Raw genomic sequence first — 21,177 nt, 5'->3', positions numbered from 1 at the left:
TACTAAACGCTTCTACTTCCTAATAATATCACTTGCAGTTGCCCTTGGAATATCCAGCAGGGATGAAATTTCACGAACTGTCTTATTGCAATGCCAGGGTGAATTTCAGAGGTCTTCAAAAGGAAGGGTCAACACTGCAAATATTGACTCATTACATAAACTTAATGTAATTGTCAATAAAAGCCTTTGACACTTATGAAATGCTTGTAATTTTACTTCAGTATACCATAGCAACATCTGACAAAAAAGTCTAAAAACACTGAAGCAGCAAAATTTGTGAAAACCAATATTTTTGTCATTCCCAAAACTTTTGTCCATGACTGTATAGTGCCCGGTGGTAGCCATAATACTTTTAATAAAAGTGGGGGAAAGAGTACCTGTCGGCTACATGGCAAGTCTATATTTTGTAGTGTCTGTTAGACGCTCAGTCTACATTTTTTGCTTGTCGCTATTCTATTAATTGCTATTTTAATGTTGCCGTAAACTCTGTCTGCGTTGTGACAGCCGATAAATCCTACCACACCCATAGTGTTATCTATCAAATAGATCATATAAACTCAATGACTATCAATATAATGTGAGATTATGGATACACAGTGCGCATTCGTTCATGTATTAAAAGTTTTAGAAAAAAAAAGAGCATAGCTTGTGATATGCACTTACAACTTCAGATACTGTTTGAAACCTTTCCCCATTTCATTTAACTTGGGTTCACAAAAGCCACTGTTGTATTCTGTACATGACCATATATAGCTACAGTATTTAATCCAATGTATTTATTAATGCATGTGTGAATATTTGCAGATGGCATACTTGGTTTTCCTCATGCTTTTTACATATGTGGTTTTGGTGGAGATGGAGTCCGTTCCCAGTGTTCAGGAGTGGCTGGTTATTACTTACATGTTTACTAATGCTATTGAGAAAGTCAGAGAGGTGAGTTTTCAAAGGAGCTAACAAGATTGTAATACCATTTCGATTGGAGAGAGATCAGCTCTCCTCACCAACTATACTTTTAACTCTGAAACATATGCAACATGTTTTATTTTACTATACAGTGCTCATATTATCAATAATAATTATCATATTAAGTAGTAGAGATCAACAAATTGTGTCAAAATATTATGCAAATAGTTTTGTGGTTGAATAATCCATTTCTCAGATGTGATGTTCCGGTGATACGATCATCAAGTTTTGCTTTTGCTTGCTTTTACCCATAATGCTATTCTGCACCACACTTACTGCCAAAAAAATGTATGGAATATGACCAATATTTTGCAGAACAGTAACAATTGAATGCCACTTAGGTCAGGAGGATACCTGAACAACGATTGCACTAAGGTAGTTTAAAATTCAAAAGTCCCTTTGCAGAGTTAAAATGGTTGCGCTCAGCATTATACAGCAAAGAATGCTCCTAAATATGTGTACCTTCCACCCCTTAATTTTATTTCCATTAACTTGATCTGTAAAATGAAATCCCCTTTTTTGTAAAACTGGGCAAACTGGTGTGCCCACTCCATACAAGGAATGCCCTCATTGTCCCCAACTCCTTAATATTAGTGAGAGTTAATGGTGCTATTATATCTTGACTGACACCAGGATTAGGGTACAACATGATTTAATATGAAGTCAACAGATCAGAGCTTATACAGCATGAGACCCCAGCTCTTAACAGATGAAAATAACGGACAAACGTAATTATATCTCCCCAACTGTTTAGAACACTGGCCTTAAGGAACATTAACCAGCTGATTGCCAGTCTTGCTCATGCTCATAACCCTTATAAAAACTATGTCACAATCTACCTCAGATTCAAACAGCATCTCCCTGTAGATGTTGCTTTGTGTTCTGCAGATCCTGCCTGGTAAGGGTTAAGCTTCCATTATTAGATTTGGATCCTAATTACCTGTGGCTGGCCTTTAAGAGACTTCCTTTCCCTGCAACCTGTGTCAGTTCATCAATTGTCTTTGTTGCTGCTGGTTCCTCCATGTAACGCCTGTGTTCTGATCCTGACTGACTTCCTGGTATTGGCTTCTGCTTGTCTCTCTGTTTTGCACATCATCTTATGACCCAGACCCGGCTTTGTTTTGACTTCGCTCCTACTTTCTCCCTGCTATTGTTATGTGCCTTCTGGCTTCTGTCCCCTGGCTTGTCTGACCCTCCTTATGTTTGATTCTCCTGTGAGTCTGTCTGTGCCTACAGATCATCTCGCCTGCCTAGTATCCAGCTCACAAGCTTCCCAGCTTAACCTGGATATCTGGACTCTCTGTGCCTGCAGATTATCTCACTTGTTTGGTATCCAGCTCCAATCTTCCCAGTTTACCTCTGTGCTATCTTTGCCTGCAGACTATCACTACTACCTGGTAAGCCCATCTCTTTGTGCCTGCACTTCACCTGTAATATCGGGAATAAAAACACTCAATATCTGCAGTCCCCAGTGTAACTTGGAATACCAGAGTCTCCAGCTTCTCTGCTTTATTTGGCAAACCAGATCCAGTATCTACAGTCCACTGTATAACTTTGAAAACTAAAGACTTCAGCTTCCCAGCCTAACCTGCTTACTCTGTCTAACCCGTACCTGTGGTTAAACTGTAGGGCCAGATATTTAATGCTGTTGTCCCTTAGCTACCTGGATATCTTGGGATCATGTTTTCACTGTTTCCATGAACTTGAGTTATTTGTCTTATCATCTACTGCATTTTAGTTTTATCTGTATGACCTGTGTTGAAAATAAACCACTTCATTCCGTTTCACACTACTCTCCGTGGTGATTCATACTAGGAAATCTTACACTATACTGTACTTAGCTATACTATACCTTACCTAAGTAAACACTAATGTCCTATGCTAACTTTAGAGGAATTTAGGGGAATCTATAATGGAAAAGTATTTGAGAGTGCTTGTAGACAGTAGACCTAGCAATAGTGCTCAATTGGCCTTCCTGACTCTCACTTTTTGTCCTTCAATCCTTACCTAATGCTGTGGCTAGGGTCATCTTCCTTTCCCACCTCACTTCTTCTGCTTCTCCTCTGTGTAAATCCCTTAATTGCCTCCCTGTCTGTTTCATAATGCAGTCCAAGCTCCTTACCCTCACTTACAAAGTCCTTACCATCGCTTCTCTCCCTTACCTCTCTGACCTTGTCTCGGGGTATATACCTACCCAGCGACTCCAGTCTGCCTCTGACCTCTGCCTCAATTCACTTCTCATTTCTTCTTCCCATGCTCACCTTCAAGACTTCTGCCATGATGCCCCTAATCTTTGGAACTCCCTACCCCGTCTCACTCAACTCTTCCCCAACCATCAGCCCTTCAAACACTCACTCAAAACTTTTCTTTTCAAGCTTGACTATCCTACCACCTACTAATCATTCTATCCATTATCCCCTCTTACTTGCCTGCCATCTCCATATTTTCCCAGTTGGTCCTATTATGTCTCACCACCCCTCCCTCTATAATGTAAGTTCTCGCCTGTCTACTGACTCCCTCATTCGTCCTGTCACGATTTTTGCTAAACTCAGTGTGAGTCCTCATAACATTACTCATACTCATTTGTTACCTCATCTATTTGTTACTTGCTTCTGTATCCGGCGCTACGGATTCTGTGGCGCCTTATAAATAATAATGTCAAGCAGCAGCTGCAAGGGCCAATAAAGTATTGGCATGCATAAAAAGGGGCATAGATGCAATGGAAGACAGTGTAATTTTACCACTATATAAATCGTTGGTAAGACCTCATCTTGAATATGGAGTACAGTTGTGGCAACACTCTATAAAAAAGATATTTTGGAACTAAAAAGGGTTCAGAGAAGGGTGACAAAATTGATAAAGGGTATGGAGTCATTAAGTTATGAGAAAAGGTTCACTAGTTTAGGCATGTTTACTTTAGAAAAGAGTTGTCTAAGTGGGGATATGATTACAATGTACAAATACATTAAGAGTCAATACAGATAACATTCATGGGAACTTTTTACCCCAAGGACTATACACAGGACACGCGGTCGTCCCCTAAGGTTAGAGGAGAGAAAGTTTTGCAACCAGCAAAGGAAGGGGTTCTTTACATGATATAGAATTCACTGCCAGATAAGGTTTTGATGGCAGTTTCAATGGATATGTTTTAGAAAGGGCTAGACAAATTTTTAGCAGAAAAGGGTATCCAGGGTTATGACCAGTAGTTAAAATGAAGGATAGTAATGGATCCAGGGAGCAATAAGACTGCAATATCGGGTCAGGATGGATTTTACCCGATTGAAACAGATTGGCGGTTGCTTCATCTGGATCAATTTCAAATATAAGAGAGGAATCACAGGGGATTCAAAATAGGTTGAACCTGATGGACTGGTGTCTTTTATTCAACCTCATCAACTATGTTACTATGTAACTACTAACTAACTTAACCAACATTATAACAATACTAGCCTATGTTTATACTAAGAAACTATGAGATAGGCACCTGTCATTAGGTGTGTGCCTCATGTGACTTGTCAGTCACAGACACATATAGGGAGGATGGTCCCAGACTCATATAGGGAGGGCAAGGATGACTGACCCAGACGCACATAAGGAGGGCAGGGAGGATGAACCCAGACACACATAGGGAGAACGGACCCAGACACACATAGGGAGGACAAACCCATACACACATAAGAGGGCAGGGAGGACAGACCCAGACACACATAGAGAGGGCAGCAGGGAGAAAGGACCCAGGCGCACATAGGGGGGGCAGGGCGAACGGACACAGGCACACATAGGGAGGACAGGGCTGACACACCCAGACGCATGTAGGGAATGCAGGAAGGACGGACACAGATACACATAGGTTATGTTATGTTCAGCTACCAGAGAAACGTTTTAACCAATCATTGTTTTTTAAATGTAAGAACATACATATTTTTATTTACATAATTAATGTCAATGAACCCACTGTAAGTCTACAAGACTGTCACATGGGGCGTTTTTACACTAGATGTCCAGTATAAAAGCTGTAAACCGTTGGGAATCAGTGGTGCATTTTTTTATGCTCTCATTATGCACACAAAAATTGGGATGTTTGAAATTTCATGTGTTACCTCCAAAATCCTTTGTTGTCTTTTGTACTCATCATTGAAACTTCAAAACCTCAACAACTTTTTGAGAAGTAAATCACTGTGGTCATTTTAATCCGTTAAAAAAGTAGGCATATGATATTTATGCAAAGTGTTATATCCCTATTTTACAAGTTTGTATAAGCTTTATGAAAGTAATGGAGGTTGTTTACGAAGCTCAAAATATCCGAGGCCCAGAGCAAAATCAGGTCTAATCCTGATGGTCGCCTTAACTTTCGCAAGTGTGTCTTGATTTCCACCAAAGGGCATGGTCTGGATAGCATGATGGCAACGTTTGGAGAGGCACAGAAGAATGCACAGACAGAGAGGAGGAGTTGGGGACAGTCAGGGAGTATGGAGGAGGCGCACCGGTTTTATTGAAATTAAAGGGTTGAAAAGTACACATTTTTAGGGGCATTCCTTGCTGTGCAATGAGGTGAACTCTGTAAAAGTGCTAAAATTTTGCACCAGCTCAGGTCTTTAGGTCTCTTGTTGTACTTATGACCTGACCTGTGTGACGCACTTCGACAAAGAAGCACATTTCTGTGCGCACTCTAAGCAATGCAATAAAAAGCTTCACATTCAAAAAAGTGTCATGTAATGAAACAGCTCTAATATCCGCTCACTGTCATGATTGATGGAAGCCATGTATGAGGATAAACTGAACAGTATTTGATGAGAAAAAACGGAAAAGCGGTAGGAGCGGTAGTCACGTTGATGTGACTTTTGCACATTACACATCTTGATATTTTTCTGCCTTTCCACCATCCTAAAGATTGTGGGCCTAATTCATGTTAGGACGTAAGTTCATTTATGTGCCGTATCTTGAGAGAAATCATGTATTATGCAGAAGTAGTCATTGTTGATTGTATCAGGTAATTGGTGGGAGCTGTCGGCAGAATTTCTACCTATTCCTTTCTTATCTCTAGGATCGTAGAGATTAATTGGTTGTATTATAATGCATATCATGTTTTAAATCAAGGTGCCCAATTTTATGTATCCCTTTAGGGCAACATCTTGTTTATGCAGTGTGCTTAGTCAATATGTTCGTTATAGTAAATAAACTCCTGATACTATTAATGTCTATGTAATTGTGGAAGATGTGTGAATTGTTTGCTAATATATTAATTCACGCGTTGGTAATATGCTCTCAAATATGATTTAATTAAATAGAGCTGAAGCCATACTAAATGATTCCACTAACTTTGTGAATAATGATTTTTCAGAGTAATTCCACAATATACATGTGCGTGATTCATATACATAAATATTCATGTAATATACAGGTGAATGCAGACCTAATGCTTAACTAACTTTAAAAATATTACATATAGGTGTGTATAGCGCGTGCCTGTATAAGCTATTATAGTTCCCTTTTCATTGCTGGCTCTTCTTATACCTAAACTTCATAATAATAGATAAAGATGCTACACTGCTCCATTTTCATTAAAAGCCACTGACATTAGGTAGAGATTCAATGGATAGATGAGGAATGCACAAATTGCTAAAATAAACATCTTATCTCCAAATAGCCATTGTTTATCACTTGATAACGTTAAGTAGCAAAAATAATTGTGGCTATATATTTATGTAAGTAGGTAATGTAGGTTTTATGTATACTTTTTTTTTATATAAATTATGTATTATGATTGGTGCACAATATGTATACTTGCCAAATTACATCCTGCATTTATTTTTAGATTTTTTTTTTTATTCTTTAATTTATTTAACAATTTAAATATCTTGTGGTATTTTATGACATTTAGCATCACAACTGATTTTTATGCCCCACCTTTTTTTAAAAAAAGGATGTCCTCTTGTTGCAAGGCAGTTGTTTATTTTTTTTTTCTATATCTCTTTCACATTCTCTAATCCACTTTTTTTTTGCTTTTTATTATCTGCAAGTAGTTTTAAAATCTCCATAATCTCACAAAATAAAATTGATTTTGTTCTGCAAACCATAGATTGCCAAATAGTGGTTTGCTTGACAAATACCATGGCTGCAAAGTAATTGCACAAATGTACTTTTTCTCTTAAATATGTCATTCCAGATTTTTATATAATTAAAAAGCCAGCGGTAAAGGTAAAGTTGTACAGTTGTTTAAAAATGCACAGCCATGCAATTTGCCCATTTTATTTCTTGACAATTATTTCCTTGCACTGTTGCAAGTCCCTTTTATTTCCATGCTACAACACTTATGTTGGGGGGGTCTTCAGATGCCTACCTTTCATGATAAATGCATGTTATAAAAAGTTCTGTCAGGATGTTATGGTGAATCTGTTGTGGTGGACATCTGCTTTATACCCAGTTTCCCACAAAAAAATTGTTAAATTTCGTCCATGAGACTCTTGCTGATGATCATTGTAGCAAACTGCAATAGTGTCATCACTGAGCTACTTTTCCCTGTAAATATCTCTCTGCTATTTTATTTTCTGTCTTTAGGTTTTTATGTCTGAACCTGGAAAATTCAGTCAGAAGGTCAAACTCTGGCTAAATGAATACTGGAATCTGACAGACTCCATAGCAATTACTTTATTTGCCATTGGCTTTGGTTTACGCTGGGCTGAGCCACCTCTACAAACAGCTGGAAGGATTATCTACTGTCTGGATATCATATTTTGGTACATGCGGCTTCTAGATTTCTTTGCTGTAAATCAGCAAGCTGGACTTTACATTACTATGATTGGGAAGATGGTAAGGTTTAACAAAATTACGTTTTGATTACCTTGTTTATCTCATAGTATGAGTTAATTACTTGGGTTGTACAATTAACGAATGAATATAGCATATATTACCCCTTTCTTTCCTTTATGGATAAAATAATGGTTATGTCCTCATCTAGTCTCAGGGGTTACATATTTCACAGCCTCGTCTTCCGCAGTGTAGCTCTGGTGCCCTGACCAGCGTCTTTCTGGGATGGTAGTAACCAGGTGTGACTGGTGGTCCTAATGAAATTATTTTTCCCCCTTCAATTAGAAAAATTAAATAAAGGTGGCTAAATTGTTTAAAACTGAAAAGATTTTAAAAATGGTTCCATTTAGTGGTCAGAATGACAACCCATCAGCATATAGCCAAACACATGGTAATAACCATCACTGCCTAGCTGCAGTTACCCAGGAATGTTTGAAATCCATAAGACCACTTTTGCTGGTCTCTAGAGCCCCATACACGCACCATTTCAGAGACTTTTTGTTTCTAAATCATCCAGCCAGCATATGAGATTGCCATGTTGCATACATCAGTTGTCTGCACTTGTTTAAACTGCATAAACTTCACTTGGAGAATGGATCATTAATACTTGGAAAAATGCCCACACACACATATATGGTGTTCATAGCTAGGTAAACGATGATTCTCATAGTTGAACATGAAGAAATACAGTAGGAATGGATCAAGGATACAGAAAACCACCACTATTTCTTGGAATTGTGCTTTATTTCTATGTACATATCTTTCTTTTTTTTCTTTTTTTAAAACCAACTAACCTTGTTATATTAAATTTGTATATTTAGACATCAACCATGTATGGCATTGTGATTATTATGGCTATTGTGCTGCTGGCCTTTGGTGTGGCACGAAAAGCAATTCTTTCACCATTAGAACCTCCTTCTTGGACCCTGGCTCGTGATATTGTATTTCAGCCATACTGGATGATGTTTGGGGAAGTCTATGCAGGCGAAATAGATGGTAAGGGATAATACTGATGCCTTGAATTAATAGTTGCTACTGTAGCAATAAGGAGTTTTGGATTGGATGTATTTTAAGTAATAATACATCCCATATTATTATTATGTTTTGTTTATAAGGAGCCAAAAGGTTTCTGCAGCGTAGTATATAAGGGGTTAGAGCATAGCACAAATTACATAAATACTTACAGAGAAGAACAGTGGGTAGATGTAAGCAGAATTATACATGTGTAGGTGCAATTAACAGAGCATATTGCCTGGCATTCAAAAACAATTCAGCATAAGACAAACCAGGGACAGTGAGGAGGATGTAGAGTTGGCAGACATGAGACCTAGGGTTTAGACTTGAGGCTAGGATGGTGAAGAGGCCTAGATTGGGCCACAATGTTGCAGGGTCTGGATTTTACAGAAGCTAAGATAATGCAGGGTTCCAGAAGGTGCAGAGGCCATAATGGTGTCTGAACCTAAGTAGTATAGCAAGAGGCCGAGATGGTTTATGGGCAAAGGTAGTGAAGAATCCAGGATGGTGGCAACTCCTAGGAGGTATACGGGCCTAGACAGTGCAGATGCTTCAAACACCTAGTTGGGTTAGAGATAAAGGCAGTAGTGGGGAGGGGGGCAGGGAGGAGTCTTGGATGCAATGGGAGAAGGGGAAGAGGTAGGTGCAGAGGGTGGCAGAGAAAATAGTTGCAAGGGGGACAATGGGGGCGGAAAGAGGTCAGGGGTGAGGAGTTAGGAGGAGTGTGGGGGGAGAGGAAGAGTGAGGAGGCACTGAGACAGAGCAAGAGCAGAATATTAGAGGGGAGACTGTGGGAGAGGGAGGACAAAGGGAAGAGACAGAGAAGGAAGAGGGGGTGTTAGAGCGTTTGACGAGGGGTATAGGAGAATGGAGGGGGCTAGAGTAAAGGAGAGAGGAGCAAAACATGATAAATGTAAAATACAAGCTAGAGGTTGTAAATATGAGTATGACTGAGGTAGAACGGCATTGGGAGGACAGATGTGAGTTGAGATAATGACAATAAAAATACATTACACATACATTTTTTGGTCACAATAGATAACTTGAATGGATCTATAGCCATGATTTTAACATGAGGAAGTTAGTGAGATAATAAATGGATATTAAAAGGTACCACATAAAAGTAGTTGTTTACAACAAATACAAACATTTTGTTATTTAACAGTGCAATTAGCTTTCTTTGCTATATAAGTATTCTAAGATGTTGTCCAGTTATTATCTCCTTTGCTGTCACCCTGTCACCAGAGAGGGCATCTGCCTGCGATATATTTCTAAAACATTATAAAGAAACTCAGGCTGACATCGTGCTGTGCACATTGCCGGCAATTACGGTAGAAATCTCCAGTCATTTAAGAGGTGCGAGGAAAGATGAGCCGAGATTTCAGTCAAATCTCCGCTGAGAGGTGTCTCGCGGACGATCCGGAGACACCTTGGGGTAAATTTTACAAGCTGCAGGTTTGAAAAAGGCATGGATCCATCTAGTTGGATCCATGCCATGAATAATTCAGGCTGTTCTGAAAGCAAATGAGGATCCTACCCTGTGCTAGAAAGGTATATCTAATAAAGTGACTTCTCTAGTGGTTTACTAGAGAAGGTGAATAATTGTCTCCAGATACTGTAAGCTGAGACCTGTCCTTTCTCAGCACTTTATCCAGTTTTGGGCATTGGTCTTGTGTATACATGCATTCTAACATATATTTATTCTATTTGTAAACATCCAGTCCAGTCTGGTGGTAAACATACACTAGTCTCGGGTTCAGCTGCAAATCTTGCCCTTCCGTTACTGCAAGATTATAATTGCCATCAAATTGGTTCTGCCAATGCTAAGGCATTACTTTTAACGACATACTTTTCAGTATAATCTATCCTGTGTACCCTACAGTAGTCTAAGAACTATGGTGGTGTGATTTACATTTGTCTTGATGATTAGTATTTTTATTATATTCATAATTTTCAGCTTGTGAAGAAAATCCAGATTGTCCTCCTGGCTCATTCATCACTCCATTCCTACAAGCTGTCTACCTCTTTGTTCAGTACATCATCATGGTTAACCTACTGATTTCCTTTTTTAAGTAGGTATCAATGGTATGCACATGTGAACTTTGAAATGAATATGTTGTCCTCCACTTAAAACTGCACAGTTGTTTTTAAAATAAGTCCCAGTTGTGTTAACTGTGTTTTACTACATAAATGACATGTTGTAATGAACTTTCTTTCTTTCCTCCTTTAACATTTATTTATATAGCGCCCACATATTATGCTGTGATTTACAGAGAAAATGTAATAATTCACATTAGTCCCTGCCCCAGTGAAACTTACAATCTGTATTAAGTAACACACAAACACACCACAAAATTATGGGTAGAGCATACAATTTCAACATTTTTATTTCTTTTGGGCGGGGCCAATGTTTATTTTTCATACATCCATACACTGGAACCTTGGGAATTTAGAGGCTCAACCAGGAGGTGTAAACTTTAAGAATCTCCACTCCCTCTGTATCCCCTACTCTGCTGGGAATCAGATTTTTTTATACGTGTCCACAGAAGAGTGCAGTTTTGCAGTGTGCTAGCTATGGCAGCTTGAGATTTATTTTGCTTGTTTTTCTCCAATCTTTTCATGGTCTTGGAACCAGACAAAACTTTTAGGGGTATATTTACTAAACTGCGGGTTTCAAAAAAGTGGAGATGTTGCTTATAGCAACCAATCAGATTCTAGCTGTCATTTTGTAGAATGAACCAAATAAATGGTAACTAGAATCTGATTGGTTGCTATAGGCAACATCTCCACTTTTTCAAACCCGCAGTATAGTAAATATACCCCTTATTTTGAACCACAAATTGCTAGACACCTAGCTTCAAGTGGAGAGGTTTAACATGGAGTCTCTGAGACAGGTTAAAAAAAACCATGGAGTAAAATGAGATCACGATCTCCATGGACGTCAGAGATACATACTTGCATGCCCCTATCTGGGTAGGTCATCAGTACCATTTCAGATTCACTGTCTAGTCTCATCATTATCAATTGTGGGCAATACTTTGCGGCCTGGCTTAGGCGCCAAGAGTATGCATAAAGATCATGAAGGTTATGGGTGATTTCTGTGATCGATGTCAGAGACAGTCATTCCTTACCAGGATCCTTAACTTTACTCCAGATTCACATGGAGGTGACAGACCAAACCCTAGAGTCCCATGGGTGGATAATTAACTAACAGTAGTCCAACCTGATACCTGACAAGCAAATTATTTGCTAGGACTGCTGTTTGACAAATTTCTCTCATTACAGAGAATAATACATTCTATAATGCTCTCAAACTGACGCCAATTCTGTTATGCACGGAGGTCTAGGAAAAGATGATCTCGATATTCGTGGCAGTACAATTTCGACGATTCCATCTGTGGGCTTTCCAGATCAAGCTCATATGAAAATTGAATGTCAGACCATCACTTTTCTAGCCAATGGCTGTCGCCAAACGAGCTTCAGTCACTACTTGTACAGTTCAGAGTCCACAACCTCAACAGGAGCTGTCCATTTGTCACTTGATGATAATTGTTTTCTTCTCTTACAAGTAAAGTGGCATACATACCAAGAGCTGAATAGCAATGAAGGAAACCAGGATAATGAGCTGAGCAGAACAAAATGTTCCAGTAATCTCAGCAGTGTTCATTAAGGGGTGGAAAACTGGGAAGCAGACTTTCTTAGCAGTCATATCTTACACCCAGGAAATGGTTTTACAGATTGTGAACAAATCTGGTCAACTGAATGTATGTATGTATGTATGATGAACCAGTTGAACCACAAGTTGGAGCGGTACTGCTCAAGGACAAGGGATCTAAAGGCATTACTTGTAGATACCAATGGCATTTTCAACTAATTTACCTGCCCCCCCCCCCCAAAAGGGGAAACCTATTCCTGAAAATGTGAGTTTACCAGAATGGTGAGTTTCATACTACCTGTGCAGCACGGTGCAGGGTCTCAGCTGAGCAGTTTTGTTGGTCAACCACTTGGTCATGTGTCCATAGTCTCACAAAAGTAGGATAGGTTTTGCTCACAACAATATCAGAGCATACTTGTAAGAGACTTACCTGCTTCCAGGCTCCTGCTCCCGTCCAGCTGCTGCTTGCGCTACCCGAGTTCTGGGTGTGTGGCTTCTGGCAGTGCAGTCATGTAATCAGCAAGGCTATTTAGTTCAGCTCTGACACAGGATCTGTGTTAGAGCACCAGTTCATGTCAGCAACTAGCTCCTCTTCTCAGTTGCCAGTGTCCTGCCCTTGCTCCCTGTGTATCCTGTGCATTGTAGACTTCCTGTATATGACCTGGCTGCCTGACTACATTTGTGGATCTCCCTTTGGTACCGTGCCTTCTGTTCATTCCCAACAATTGAGCTGGGCTTTTCTCTCTGACACCGGCTCCTGTTATTTCCCTTGTACTGTGCAGTCTGATTGTGTATCAGACCCCAGCTATCCTGACTTCGGCTTAAATTTTTCTTCTGTACCACACTGCCTGATTGTGTACAATCTTCGGACAGCTGACTACATTTCCTACCGCAGCCTTCCATCTTTTTTACTTTTACGTCAGGAGGCTACTCGAGGGATCGCGACCTACAAACCGCTTGCAGCAGAGCCTTGCGACAGTTCTTGGTGAAGACAAGGGGGTTCATTAGACTCTGCACCTAGGAGAAAGCCTGTGTAAATCCTGACTGATATGCCCATGGAAGTAGCAGACCTAACAGTTTGCGCTGACCTACTAGGGAGGACTCCGGTAACCCCTCTCCGCAAGATATTTTGGAACACCTCGTCGGTCGAGCGGACGAACAGTAGAAAAACCAAGCCCAGCTTTTACAATTTCTCCAGGGCATCTCTATTCTCCTAGATACACTCCAGAATTCTCTTGTGTCTCAAGCTCCTCTTTCAGCTCCTGCTCGCCTGCCCAAAATCCGGTATCTCCTCTTGCCTCAGTTAGTCAACTCCAGATTCCCATTCCCCCAAAATTTGATGGAGATCCTAAGGCTTGCGGGGGTTCTTAAACCAATATGCCATACAGGTTGAGCTTCAATTATTGCATTTCCCTATGGATAAAAAGTAAAGTAGCAAACATAATTTCCCTCTTGTTTGGTCAGGCCTTGGCTTGGTAATCTCAACGATCCTATGTTGCATAACAGCTCCACATTTTTGGAGACCTTCAGAGAAATTTTGATGAGCTAGGTCGGATGTCCAGAGCAGCCTCAGGTATTTTGCGCCTCTGCCAAGGGTTTCTTCCACTGGGTCAATATACCATTCAGCTTTGTACCCTCGCTTCGGAACTTCATTGGAATAATGAAGCTTTAGTAGCTAAATTTTGACAAGGCCTTTCCGTCCTAATTAAAGATTTACTAACTTCCTGAGGATTATCTGCCTCTCTGGATGCTCTCATTTCCCTTTTATATCCAGATCGGTATACATTTCAGGGAGCGAAACCAGGAAAGGAAGCATTCCTGTTGGTTTGTCCCTTGCTTGGCTCCTCGCTTACAAAATCCCATGCTTCTTGCAGTGGAGCCTATGCAACTGGGTCAGTCCTGTGTTTCCACAGAACAAAGGGAGAGAAGCTTCAAACATAATCTGTCTGTAACGACAAGGCTTAACTGGCTCTGGAGAGGTCAGGTTGGCCGCTGCTGCTTCATCTCTGTCTGATTCTAACTTTTCCATCAATGTGCTTCTCTGGCATCCCCAGATTCAGGCTCAGCTTACAGCCCTTATCGACTCTGGTGTGGCTGGGAATTTTATTTCTGCTGCAAGGTTCTCCTTACCAACCATCTTACTGGATCAGCCCATCGCCATCACTGCCATTGATGGTAGTAAGATTAAAGATGCATCTATCCGGGAACGTACCACCCCTCTAACCTTACAGGTTGAGGCTCTACATAGGGCAGCTATCTCACGTCCGGTAATTCCCGAGGCTGTATTTCCCCTAGTCCTTGGACTTCCCTGGCTCAAGGTCCACGCGCCGGTACTGGATTGGCATACAGCGCAAGTTCTCTCCTGGGGACCTGACTGTCATCTCCGCTGCCTTCGAGGTGTTCTTAGACATCCCTCCTCAGTCTGCTACCTTTGCAGATGTATTCTCTAAACAGGCCTACAAGTTACCACTTCATCGAACCTGTGATTTTGGCATTGAGTTGCTTCCTGGTAAAGTATCTACTCGGGGACATGTCTACCCTTTATCCCTTCCCGAGACACAGACCATGGCTTCTTACATAGAGGAGAATTTACAGCGTAGATTCGCCAGAAAAATTTTCTCAGGCGCTGGGGAAGTTTCTCCACCCTTGTATAGACTATAGGGGTATTAACATCATTACGGTGAAACAACAGATACCCATTACCCTTAATATTGAGTTATTTGACCGGATCAGAGGAGCCTTAATTTTTACTAAATTAGACGTCAGAAGAGCGTATAATTTAATCCGTATCAAGAAGGGGGATGAATGGAAAACAGACTTTAATACACGAGACAAGCACTTTGAGTAACTGGTTATGCCCTTTGGGCTGTCACTCACCGGACTGTGAGTACCCTTTCTCCTGTATTCAGGAACCGTGGCCGTCCGCCATCCTGAGGGTCTGCGCATGTGCAGCCCTTATGAAACCTTCAGTACCTGTTGCTTTTATTTAATTGGATGATCAGGCAACCCTCCCTATTTAAACCACCTGTGATCATTACCTAGTTGCCTGATCTTGGAGTCTCATTCCCCATGAGCCTCTGAAGGTGTTCCTGTGTTTCCTCGTGTATTCTGTTCCAGCTGATTCCTATCTGCTACTACTGTCGGTTCCCAGACCGTCTCCACTCTCCTGTGTTCATCGTGTCTGCACTCAGCTGATTCCTATCTGCTACTGCTGCCGGATCCCAGACCGCCTCAACTCTCCTGTGTTCATCGTGTCTGCACTCAGCTGATTCCTGTCTGCTACTGCTGCTGGATCCCAGACTGCCTCAACTATCCTGTGTTCAGCGTGTCTGCTCTCCGCTGCCTCCGTTACTACTGCCGGATTCCAGACCGTCTCAACTCTCCTGTGTTAAGCGTGTCTGCCCTCCACTACCTCCGCTACTACTGCCGGATACCAGACCGCCTCAACACTCCCGTGTTCATCATGTCTCCAGTTTTATTTACTACTGCTTCCAGAGTATTGCTCCGTTGATTGTCGGTTACCTTTCGTGCGCTGCACCAACCTGATTACCGCTTCCATCCTCCAGTGGTCTCTCCTCCTGCCGGCGTTCAGGTATCTCTACACTTCTCCGTGACAGCCTGCTCTCCTGAACCGCGGTATGCATACTTTCCATTGACTTTGCTATTATATTGCATATCCGCCTGGACTGTGTTGTGTTCATCTCCGGAGTTCTCCATCTATTGAAGCTATTGTTACTATTGACTTTGTTTCCAATTACCTGGATCTCTATAGTGACTTTGTATACTTTAAGCAGCGCTTGTCAGTTATTATTGTATTGTGGTTATCATCGTGGGATCAAGTTCCTCGTGCCTCCCGTGTATCTTCTGTGTTCCATTCATCAACTCATGCCCATTCTCACATAAGCAGTGGTACAACTTGCTGTACGGAGACCACTGACTTCCGCGTTACCTACTTGCACCTGGAATCCATCCCTTCACTATAGACAGTGGTACAACTTGCTATATGCAGACCACTGACTTCACTACCTCCTTTCTACTCCTGGACATTCCTTCTCACTATAGCAGTGGTACAACTTGCTGTATGCAGACCACTGACTCTCCTCACGTCTACTCGTCCATCTGGTTCCTCATGTTAATTCATCCAAGTCATTACCAGTTGCTGCTAGTCATAGACTTTCCTTGAGCATTCTCTCACCATCTGCTGATTCTCCTGTTCCGTTAGTCACTCTGCTACCAGAAGACCATAGTACCAGCTATATTACTCTGGTAAGAATATCATCTTGTGATATCCTGGGCAAAGACTCCTAGTGCTCGTGACATGGGCTATGTAATGCCTCTGCTGTTTTACAAAACTTCATTAGCGAGATTTTCTGCAATATACTTTATCAGTTCATAATCATTTATTTGGATGACATCCCAATGAGAGTACAGAGCATGGGAGAATATAAGGAATATGTATCTATAATCTTTACTCGGCTTCGGCAACATCAATTATTCTGTAAATTGGAAAACTGTCTTTTTGGGAAGAAACAACTTCTCTTTCTAGGTTATGTGATTTCAGCCTCCGGGCTCCAGATGGATCCAGGTAAGCTTAAGGCCATATTAGATTAGCCTCAGTCAGTTGGACTCAAGGCAGTGCAATGATTTTTAGGATTTACCAATTAGTGTCGGCAGTTCATCAAGACGTTCTCTCCTCTCGTTGCCCCCATTACTGCATTGACAGGAAAATTGGCTAATCCCAAGCTCTGGCCTACCAAAGCAGTTGACACCTTCAATGAACTCTGCAAACATTCTTCAGCAACCCAACACTTCGCTTCCCTTCTTCCTGGAACTGGACACATCATCTTTCAGGGAGGGTGCCGTTCTGTCCCAGAGGTCCTTCTGGTAAACTTTGTCCTTGTGATTTTTTTCTTGTGGAAACTTTTTCCAGCGGAAAAGACATCAGGGACAAAGAGCTTCTTGCTATAAAATCAGCACTGGAAGAATGGAGACATTTGTTAGAAGGTGCTCAATTCCCTGTGACAATCTACACCGATCATAAAAATCTGTAACATTTACAATCCGTGGCAAGCTAGATGGTCTTTTGTTTTTTTCCCGCTGTGACCTTATTATTACATTCAGACTAGGCTCCAAAAGTAAAAACGCTGATACCTTCTCGTCTTTTGATTCTGCTGACCAGGAACCTCTTTTTAAGGAGAAATTCGTGTTGGGCCCCAAATGTATTCTGGCTAATACCACAACCATTGATTAGAGAATTCCCCACGGGAAAACCTTCATTCCAATCCACCTAAGAGCCAAACTACTCAGATGGGCTCACGCCTCTCATTTTGCTGGACATGCAGGGGTCAAGAAGACCGAGGAATTCATTTCTTGAACCTACTGGTGACCCTCCTTACACTCCGATGTTGAGGGATATGTTTCTTCTTGGTCTGTCTGTGCCAGAAATGAGGTTTTAGACAAGCGCCCTACTTGCTCTTAAATCCTCTTCCCATTCTTGACCATATTTGGAGTCATCTCTCTATGGATTTTGTTACAGACCTACCATCCTTCAAGTGCTATTCTGGTGCCTGGGTAGTTACGGATTGTCTCTCCCGTGCACCTCACTTCATACCTCTGAAAGACTTGGCTCATCTTCTTATTAGAGAAATCTTTTGATTGCATTGTTACCCTGACATGATAGTCTCCGACCATGGTATTCAGTTTGTTTCAAAATTTTGGAGAGCTTTTTGCCGTCTTTGTGGAATTAAACTTTACTTCTCGTCTGCCTATGAGCCCCAGACTAATGGCCTAATTGAGAGAACTAACCAAGAACTCAAGCAGTTCCTCAGGTGCTATATTTCTGTCAAGCATGACAGTTGGGTGGATTTATTACCTTGGACAGAATTCGCTCATAATAATCAGTGTCATGAATCTACTGCCACTACTCCCTTCCTTGCTTTCCAAGGGTTTCATCCCAAACTTCCCCCATTGTCAGACTTACCCTCTTCTGGAGTTCATGCTGTAGACTCTATTCTTCAAAATTTTTCTTTGCATTGGGCCCAAGGTTTTTTGACAGGAAAATACATGCCACACCTTTACTTTATCCTGAAGACAGAAGGCATGATTGATTAAAGAAAGTAAATTTAAAAAAAATGAGTAACTTTGCACCTTTGCAAAACCATGTTGCATTTGAGGGGGAGGTAAATTTAAAATGTGATGGCAGATTTATAGTTGGGGTAGGGCGTGTCCTAGATCAGCGTTAAATTTCAGTGTAAAATAAAGCTATCAAGTATTTGTGTGCTACATGAAAAAACAGCCAGTTTTTAACTTATGTGCAAAATAAAAAACTAATTTGCACCCTTTCTCCTGCACAGTGCTGGGCTGATTGTGCCTTGTTTCTTCCCATTTTTTAATGTTAGAATTTTTTCTTTCAATTCAGTAATGTATATAGGGGAATGAGAAATATTTCTCACAAACTATGGCAGTATAACCGCTACCGATACATCATGATGTACCATGAGAAGCCATGGTTACCTCCGCCTCTAATCTTGTTGAGCCATGTGTATCTATTGATTGACCGTCTGTGTCATCAAAACTCTCACAGCGAGGGTGACCAGGACGAAGGTGACGTTGGATTGAGTAAGTAAATTATTTTTTAAATTGTTTATATTCTTAAGAATATTTAGAATCTTTAAAACTTTCCAAATATAGTCCGAAATAGCATAACTAATGTTTAAAATTTGGATTAACTGGTTTATATGTTAACACTTGGTGCTAACTTTGGCGCTTTTTAACAATTTGTAGTTTTGATCTTCATTATAGTGTGTCCGATTTTAATGTATGAGATTATTTTCAGCAACAATAAATAATATTCGTACACTTGTATTCTACTCGCTACTCCATCCAAAAGAGTATTTTTTAGTAATTGTCTGTTTGGGCCTGAGTCATTAAGGCAAAAAAGGAGTAAATGTTCTCTGGGATAAACCATGTTACAATGCAAGGGATGCAAATTAGTTTATTATTTTGCACATAAGTTAAATAGTGGCTGTTTTTTCATCTAGCACACAAATATTTGCTAGTTTTATTATTACACTGAAATTTAAAGTTGATCTAGGACATGTCCTACCCCAACTATAAATCTGTCCCCACATTTTAAATTTACCTCCCCCTCCAATGCAACATGGTTTTGCCCAGGTGCAAATGTTACTCCTTTTTTATTCTTTGCTCTCCTTAATGACTCAGGCCCGTTGTCTGTAAGAATGTTTATATAGAAGTTTAGTTTTATAAATGGTATCTTCATTAGTGACCAGCTGTTCTGATTGGCTTACTAAATTTATTGCAATAAGGCACTGAAGAAGCCACCACTAATAATAAAAAGTTTTTATGCTTGCAGAAATAGGGGGGGCGGGGGTGTTAATTTATAGCTATAAAAATACAGTAATATTTTTTTAGTCTACAAAATCATGTTGTAACTGAGGTAAGTAATAAGAAATTTGTGCTTAGGACTATTTTTTAACATCATGCATCAGTCAGATGTAACAGGTTTAAAGAACGTGCTCAGGGGGGGATTGGCATCTTAAAGTGGCCCTGGAAAGAATTCTGAAAGTGTCCTTGCATAGGCGGAACCAAATCAACTGTAGGCGGTGTCAGTACAAATTTAGGTGGGTTTAGCACACAATTATCCCTAGTCTCGTCAGTAGTGGGTGAGACTAATACAACACACAATGATAGGCGGACCTAACTAGCAAAATGCAAGCAAGACAGAGCAGTATTATACCATTATTATTGATAGATATACCATACAGAGAGCATATTATGCTTGCCATACTGTACAGACGGCATCCTAGTAACTGATATATAATACAGAGAGCATCTTTGTGATCGCCTTACAATACAGAGATCATCTTTGTGATCATCATACAATACAGAGAGCATCATAGTAACTGATATACAATATAAAGAGCATTCGAGGGACCAATATACAAGAGTGTATCCAATTGTATCCAATTGACCACCATACAATACAAAGAACAATCTAATGGCCACCATACAATACATAGAGCAACCTGGTGACTGCCATACAATACATAGAGCAACCCAGTGACCACAATACATAGAGCAACCCAGTGACCACAATACATAGAGCAACCTAGTGAGTACAATACAACTTAGAGAGCATCCTAGGGACCATAATCCAATACAAAGAACAATAGAATACTGAGAGCATACTTATGACCGACATACAATACAGAGAGCAACCTAGTGACCACAATACAATACAATACAAATGGCATTTTTGTGACTGCCACACAATATCATACCCCTCATCATTAATTAACTCTTCCTCAAAATCATTAACGCCTTCAGCATCATAACAACCCTTCTTAGCATCATTAACCCCCTAATTACCTCCCTCAATCCCTTCATAGTAACTTAATTCAAAATCTTTATATCTATCACCCTTATCCTCAATAGTATCTTACCTTAATTAAACTTATTTCTCCCTCTTCCCCATTTCACCTGTTCCTATTTCTCCCTCTACCCCACTAACCTGTTCCTATTTCTTCCTTAACCCCCACTAGCCTGTCCCTATTTCTCCCTCTTCCCCCACTAACCTGTTTGTTCCACTTGCATTTTCTCAGTGGTTTTTATATTGGGAATCCTGACAAAGTGGTTTTTATTTAACACGGGTTACACAGGTAAGTAATGCAATAAACGGTAAGGCATGAAAAGTCAGCCGAGTATGGCCGTTATAGCAA

The 21,177-nt window shown here is 40.6% G+C and overlaps 1 protein-coding gene across 1 annotated transcript in view; it reads left to right on the top strand.

The window, feature by feature from the left end:
- The window catches only part of TRPM6 (transient receptor potential cation channel subfamily M member 6), a 113,469-nt gene that overhangs the window by 46,822 nt on the left and 45,470 nt on the right, over positions 1-21,177 (top strand). The window contains exons 20-24 of the mRNA XM_075205035.1: positions 805-933; positions 7,522-7,773; positions 8,592-8,766; positions 10,742-10,856; positions 18,858-19,057. Coding sequence (XP_075061136.1) covers positions 805-933; positions 7,522-7,773; positions 8,592-8,766; positions 10,742-10,856; positions 18,858-19,057 — 871 coding nt within the window. The remainder of the gene's footprint in view (positions 1-804; positions 934-7,521; positions 7,774-8,591; positions 8,767-10,741; positions 10,857-18,857; positions 19,058-21,177) is intronic.

The sequence above is a fragment of the Mixophyes fleayi genome, chromosome 1 (genome assembly GCF_038048845.1).
Source record: "Mixophyes fleayi isolate aMixFle1 chromosome 1, aMixFle1.hap1, whole genome shotgun sequence".
NCBI lineage: Eukaryota > Metazoa > Chordata > Amphibia > Anura > Limnodynastidae > Mixophyes > Mixophyes fleayi.
The sequence above is the reverse complement of the archived record's forward strand: the minus strand, read 5'-3'. Positions and strand labels throughout refer to the sequence as shown.